Here is a 7,730-nt window from a genome sequence, read left to right on the forward strand (position 1 = left end):
GAAATTCCTGTGTCCAACTATACCTCTACAGTAGTTCCAGAAACTCCTGTGTCCAACTGTACCTCTACAGTAGTTCCAGGAACTCCTGTGTCCAACTGTACCTCTGACGTAGTTCCAGGAACTCCTGTGTCCAACTGTACCTCTACAGTAGTTCCAGACCTTCTGTTTCCAACTGTACCTCTACAGTAGTTCCAGGAACTCCTGTGTCCAACTGTACCTCTACAGTAGTTCCAGACCTTCTGTTTCCAACTGTACTTCTACAGTAGTTCCAGGAACTCCTGTGTCCAACTGTACCTCAACAGTAGTTCCAGACCTTCTGTTTCCAACTTTACATCTACAGTAGTTCCAGGAACTCCTGTGTCCAACTGTACCTCTGACGTAGTTCTAGAAACTCCTGTGTCCAACTGTACCTCTACAGTAGTTCCAGATCTTCTGTTTCCAACTGTACCTCTGACGTAGTTCTAGAAATTCCTGTGTCCAACTATACCTCTACAGTAGTTCCAGAAACTCCTGTGTCCAACTGTACCTCTACAGTAGTTCCAGATCTTCTGTTTCCAACTGTACCTCTGACGTAGTTCTAGAAATTCCTGTGTCCAACTATACCTCTACAGTAGTTCCAGAAACTCCTGTGTCCAACTGTACCTCTACAGTAGTTCCAGATCTTCTGTTTCCAACTGTACCTCTGACGTAGTTCTAGAAATTCCTGTGTCCAACTATACCTCTACAGTAGTTCCAGGAACTCCTGTGTCCAACTGTACCTCTACAGTAGTTCCAGGAACTCCTGTGTCCAACTGTACCTCTGACGTAGTTCCAGGAACTCCTGTGTCCAACTGTACCTCTACAGTAGTTCCAGACCTTCTGTTTCCAACTGTACCTCTACAGTAGTTCCAGGAACTCCTGTGTCCAACTGTACCTCTACAGTAGTTCCAGACCTTCTGTTTCCAACTGTACCTCTACAGTAGTTCCAGGAAGTCCTGTGTCCAACTGTACCTCTGACGTAGTTCTAGAAACTCCTGTGTCCAACTGTACCTCTACAGTAGTTCCAGACCTTCTGTTTCCAACTGTACCTCTGACGTAGTTCCAGGAACTCCTGTGGCCAACTGTACCTTTACACTAGATCCAGGAACTCCTGTTTCCAACTGTACCTCTGACGTAGTTCCAGGAACTCCTGTGGCCAACTGCACCTCTACAGTAGTTCCAGGAACTCCTGTGGCCAACTGCACCTCTATAGTAGTTCCAGGAACTCCTGTGGCCAACTGTACCTCTACAGTAGATCCAGGAACTCCTGTTTCCAACTGTACCTCTGACGTAGTTCCAGGAACTCCTGTGGCCAACTGCACCTCTACAGTAGTTCCAGGAACTCCTGTGGCCAACTGCACCTCTACAGTAGTTCCAGGAACTCCTGTGGCCAACTGCACCTCTACAGTAGTTCCAGGAACTCCTGTGGCCAACTGCACCTCTACAGTAGTTCCAGGAACTCCTGTGGCCAACTGCACCTCTACAGTAGTTCCAGGAACTCCTGTGGCCAACTGCACCTCTCTAGTAGTTCCAGGAACTCCTGTGGCCAACTGCACCTCTACAGTAGATCCAGGAACTCCTGTGTCCAACTGTACCTCTGACGTAGTTCCAGGAACTCCTGTGGCCAACTGCACCTCTACAGTAGTTCCAGGAACTCCTGTGGCCAACTGCACCTCTACAGTAGTTCCAGGAACTCCTGTGGCCAACTGCACCTCTACAGTAGTTCCAGGAAGTCCTGTGGCCAACTGCACCTCTACAGTAGTTCCAGGAATTCCAGTGTCCAACTGCACCTCTACAGTAGATCCAGGAATTCCTGTGCCCAACTGCACCTCTACAGTAGTTCCAGGAACTCCAGTGTCCAACTGTGTGTCCAACTGCACCTCTACAGTAGTTCCAGGAACTCCAGTGTCCAACTGTACCTCTACAATAGTTCCAGGAAGTCCTGTGTCCAACTGCACCTCTACAGTAGTTCCATAAACTCCTGTTTCCAACTGTACCTCTACAGTAGATCCAGGAATTCCTGTGGCCAACTGAACCTCTACAGTAGTTCCAGGAACTCCTGTGTCCAACTGCACCTGTACAGTAGTTCCAGGAACTCCTGTTTTCAACTGTACCTCTACAGTAGTTCCAGGAACTCCTGTGTCCAACTGCACATGTACAGTAGTTTCAGGAACTCCTGTTTCCAACTGTACCTCTACAGTAGTTCCAGGAAGTAATGTGTCCAACTGCACCTGTACAGTAGTTTCAGGAACTCCTGTGTCCAACTGTACCTCTACAGTAGTTTCAGGAACTCCTGTTTCCAACTGTACCTCTACAGTAGTTCCAGGAAGTAATGTGTCCAACTGCACCTGTACAGCAGTTTCAGGAACTCCTGTTTCCAACTGTACCTCTACAGTAGTTCCAGGAACTCCTGTGTCCAACTGCACCTCTACAGTAGTTCCAGGAACTCCTGTTTCCAACTGTACCTCTACAGTAGTTCCAGGAACTCCTGTGTCCAACTGCACCTCTACAGTAGTTCCAGGAACTCCTGTGTCCAACTGCACCTCTACAGTAGTTCCAGGAACTCCTGTTTCCAACTGTACCTCTACAGTAGTTCCAGGAACTCCTGTTTCCAACTGTACCTCTACAGTAGTTTCAGGAACTCCTGTTTCCAACTGTACCTCTACAGTAGTTTCAGGAACTCCTGTGTCCAACTGCACCTCTACAGTAGTTCCAGGAAGTAATGTGTCCAACTGCACCTGTACAGTAGTTTCAGGAACTCCTGTTTCCAACTGTACCTCTACAGTAGTTCCAGGAACTCCTGTGTCCAACTGCACCTCTACAGTAGTTCCAGGAACTCCTGTTTCCAACTGTACCTCTACAGTAGTTCCAGGAACTCCTGTGTCCAACTGCACCTCTACAGTAGTTCCAGGAACTCCTGTGTCCAACTGCACCTCTACAGTAGTTCCAGGAACTCCTGTTTCCAACTGTACCTCTACAGTAGTTTCAGGAACTCCTGTTTCCAACTGTACCTCTACAGTAGTTTCAGGAACTCCTGTTTCCAACTGTACCTCTACAGTAGTTCCAGGAACTCCTGTGTCCAACTGCACCTGTACAGTAGTTTCAGGAACTCCTGTTTCCAACTGTACCTCTACAGTAGTTCCAGGAACTCCTGTGTCCAACTGCACATGTACAGTAGTTCCAGGAACTCCTGTGTACAACTGTACCTCTACAGTAGATCCAGGAACTCCTGTATCCAACTGCACCTCTACAGTAGACCCAGGAACTCCTGTGTCCAACTGCACCTCTACAGTAGTTCCAGGAAGTAATGTGTCCAACTGCACCTGTACAGTAGTTTCAGGAACTCCTGTTTCCAACTGTACCTCTACAGTAGTTCCAGGAACTCCTGTGTCCCTCTGCACCTCTACAGTAGTTCCAGGAACTCCTGTGTTCAACTGTACCTCTACAGCAGCTCCAGGAATTCCTGTGTCCAACTGTACCTCTACAGCAGCTCCAGGAATTCCTGTCCAACTGCACCTCTACAGTAGTTCCAGGAACTCCTGTGTCCAACTGCACCTCTACAGTAGATCCAGGAACTCCTGTGTCCAACTGCACCTCTACAGTAGATCCAGGAACTCCTGTGTCCAACTGCACCTCTACAGTAGATCCAGGAACTCCTGTGTCCAGCTGCACCTCTACAGTAGATCCAGGAACTCCTGTGTCCAACTGCACATGTACAGTAGTTCCAGGAACTCCTGTGTCCAACTGCACCTCTACAGTAGTTCCAGTAACTCTGTGTCCAACTGCACCTCTACAGTAGTTCTGATATCACACAGACACAAATAGAGATATCGTAAGGGAGATCCTCAGCCTCCACTTCCCCTTCGTTAGGCCATTGTCCTGATTACGTGAAAGCTCTCTCTCTCTCTCTCTCTCTCTCTCTCTCTCTCTCTCTCTCTCTCTCTCTCTCTCTCTCTCTCTCTCTCATTAATTAGTAAATACAGACCAACGGGACAAAGAGCCAGATAAAAAACCTTGCTCGACTCAGACCTTCTTTTCATGTGCGCCCTGTTTGTTGTGTCCGGCCATCCGGAAGTAGTAGTGTTTATGCGTTTGTGGGCGCACCTGTGCCCCCCCCCCCATCTTTCATTTTGCCATTGATTTTGGATATTTTAGGAGCGATGGAGTCACTGACTGACTTTGCTTTTATGCCTGATGATGGTGTTTGTGCCACGTATGTTTGTGCATGTGTGGTAAAAAAAGTTTCACAAACAATCAAACATTATTTGCATTTATGTTAGTTTGGGTAATTTCTGCTGTTATTATTATTATTATTATTATTATTATTATTATTATTATCATCATGTTCCTTTCTTTTTCTTCTTCTTCTTCTTCTTCTTCTTATTATTATTATTATTATTATTATTATTATTATTATTATTATTATTTCTTCTTCTTCTTCTTCTTCTTCTTCTTCTTCTTCTTATTATTATTATTATTATTATTATTATTATTGTTTCTGTTGTTTTTATTATTATTGTTGAACGTGAGCACGCAAAATACCCTCACTATCTTGCAATTCAAGGTTCAACACAGCAAAAAAAAAAATAAATAAAAAAACAACAATCAATGGAGAATTGAGAGTAAACAACGCCAAATGTCTTTTACATAATCTCAGTGTAGTTATTCAAGTGTGGAGTGAGGTATTTTTCTTTTTTACCTTTTCGTCTCGTGAACGAGGATAGAAATTCCTCTGGTCAATTATCTTCGATTTTCGGCGATATAAAAATAGATTTGCTGATATTAAAAAAGCTTATGATTTCTTACATAAGAAAAGAATTGACTTTCATGCGTTTAGAAATGTATTATTAGATTTGATTATACATGTAAATTTGTAAATATCTATCTATCTACCTATCTAGCTATATGTTCATATATTTTACATGGACTTCACTGTGTGTGTATATATGTATATATATATATATATATATATATATATATATATATATATATACTGTATATATCTATATATGTTTATATATATATATATATATATATATATATATATATATATATTTAATGTTTAATACCCATACACATATATTTATATATAAATTAATATATATATATATATATGTATATATATAAATATGTATATATATATGTATATATATATATATATATATATATTCATATATATAATATATATATTTATATACATATATGTATATATATAATATATATACATATATATATGTGTATATATATATATATATATATATATATATATAAATATTTATATATATACAGTATATATATATGTATATATAATATATTTATATATATATACATACACACACACATATATATATATATATATATATATATATATAAATATATATATATATGCCTAAGATCGATGTATGTGGAAACAGCGAACCAGGGAGATCTATTGTATTGAAAGGAAAACGGAGGAAGTCCTTTAGGGTGAGGGTTAAGGTCCCAATTCCCCCCCCCCCCCCCCCCGGCCCTTCCTACTTGATCAGTAATGCCCCATTTGAAACAGCAATTACTTCTGTGCGAATATCTGTTAGTAAGGGTCATTTTCATTTCTGGGTCCTTCTTTTAACAGGGGTGTTGTCCCATTGTCCATTAGGTGGACCATTTCAAATTACTGTATTGCCTTAGTTTTTCTTTTGAATTTAATTTCACAGTTTGATTAGGTTGCTTAATTTTCATCAGATTTTTTCTTTCTTTTTTTTCATTTACATTGGTCTTCATCTTCGTTTGGATGCAGTTTTCCTTATTTTCTTATTACTGTATTGCCTTAGTCTTTCTTTTCAATTTAATTTCACAGTTTAATTGGGTTGCTTAATTTTCATCAGATTTTTCCTTTCTTTCTTTTTTCATATACAGTTGTCTTCATCTTCGTTTGGATGCAGTTTTCCTAATTTTCTTATGTCATATTTTGTAGATCCAAGGGTTTATTGCTATTAATATTAGTTACCTTGCGAACAACCCTTTCAATGAAAGTGATAGTAATGCTAAAATAAGGCTTGAGTAATTATTAAATGTGTAATTATCATAAATTACCAAGCCTGATATGATTTGAAATTGACCGGGTGAGTTTAGCATAAGAATCTGTTAATTTTCTTCGTTGTATTAAGAAAAACTTAAGCCTTGAGTAACAACTTTCCAAATGTCAGTCAACGTGAGCAACAGAATTCGAAACAAGGTGGATTCTTTATTCCTCTTTGTTAAGGAGGAAAAAATAGGAAACTTCGCTTCTTAGAATGGGAATTGTCTGAGAATTTCTGTGAATAGAGAAGCTCCAAACAAAGACTTGAATGATATCGGACTGCATCGGTTTCTGCCTTAATTGATGTTACGTCATTACCTCACACGGAGGAAAAAAAAAACATATTTTCTCGAATACTTTTAGAAGTTGAGAAAATTATTCTTAATCTTATTTCGCTTTAAGAAAGGCTTTGGTAGTATTTTGCACACATGTAAAAAAAATTCTCTTATATCTTAAAATCGGCAGATGTTTACCTCCGCCAACGAAGTTGGAAGGAGGTTATGTTTTACCCCTTGTTTGTTTGTTTGTGATTTGTGTTTGTTTGTAAAAAGCTTCCTGGCCACAATTTTAATAGTAGAGTAATAAAACCTGAAGGGATTAATTGTTATGTAATAACTTGGAAATTATTAAATTTTGGAAGGTCAAGGTAAAGATCACGGTCAAGCAAAATGTCCAATTCACGTGATCCCCCATAAGTTTGGTCATCGTTGTCACAGACTTCAAACTTGGTTCATATTTGAGAGTATGAAAATTTAACCCAATTAATACATCTTAAGGTCAAAGGTCAAGGTTGACCAAAAGGTTGGGAAATAAACTGCCGTGGCGGAGATCTGTGCACTACTGAGTTCTCTTCTAATTATTATTGTTATTGCATGCATTCGTTTTAAAGTGTGGCTCTTCCCCATGGTCTTCCATTGTCTTCGGTTAGAGTTCTCTTGCTTGAGGGTACACTCGGGCACACTATTCAGTTCAGTTTCTCTTCTTGTTTTGTTAAATTTTGTTATAGTTTGTATAGGAAATATTTATTTCAATATTGTTACTGTTCTTAGAATATTTTATTTTTCCTTGTTTCCTTTCCTCACTGGGCTATTTTCCCTTTTGGGGTTCCTGGGCTTATAGCATCCTGCTTTTCCCCACTAGGGTTGTAGCTTAGCAAATAATAATAATAATAATAATAATAATAATAATGATAAGTGATCATATTTTTGCTGTAAACGTGCAATTCCTACTATTTACGTGAACATTTATGTATGGACCTCTTGTATGTTTTTATGTAGAGTTTTAATGTATGAGATTTGTATGTTCTTTACAATGTGTATGTTTTTATGTTCGAAAAACATTTACCCGATAGCTTATGTATTAATTTTGTCTGTTGTCGTGAAAAACATTGACCCCGTAGCTTATGTATTAATTTTGTCTGTTGTCGTGAAAAACATTGACCCCGTAGCTTATGTATTAATTTTGTCTGTTGTCGTGAAAAACATTGACCCCGTAGCTTATGTATTAATTTTGTCTGTGTCGTGAAAAACATTGACCCCGTAGCTTATGTATTAATTTTGTCTGTTGTCGTGAAAAACATTGACCCCGTAGGTTATGTATTAATTTTGTCTGTGTCGTGAAAAACATTGACCCCGTAGCTTATGTATTAATTTTG

General features: G+C 39.5%; 1 protein-coding gene across 1 annotated transcript in view; it reads right to left on the bottom strand.

Annotated features, from left to right (window-relative positions):
- Positions 1-1,031: 1,031 nt before the first annotated feature.
- LOC137634380 (uncharacterized) overlaps positions 1,032-7,730 on the bottom strand; it is a 73,189-nt gene continuing 66,490 nt past the window's right edge. Inside the window, exons 4-7 of the mRNA XM_068366776.1 lie at positions 3,619-3,819; positions 2,952-3,536; positions 2,601-2,756; positions 1,032-2,366 (exon numbers count right to left, since the gene is read on the bottom strand). Coding sequence (XP_068222877.1) covers positions 1,032-2,366; positions 2,601-2,756; positions 2,952-3,536; positions 3,619-3,819 — 2,277 coding nt within the window. The remainder of the gene's footprint in view (positions 2,367-2,600; positions 2,757-2,951; positions 3,537-3,618; positions 3,820-7,730) is intronic.

Source organism: Palaemon carinicauda, chromosome 44 (genome assembly GCF_036898095.1).
Source record: "Palaemon carinicauda isolate YSFRI2023 chromosome 44, ASM3689809v2, whole genome shotgun sequence".
NCBI lineage: Eukaryota > Metazoa > Arthropoda > Malacostraca > Decapoda > Palaemonidae > Palaemon > Palaemon carinicauda.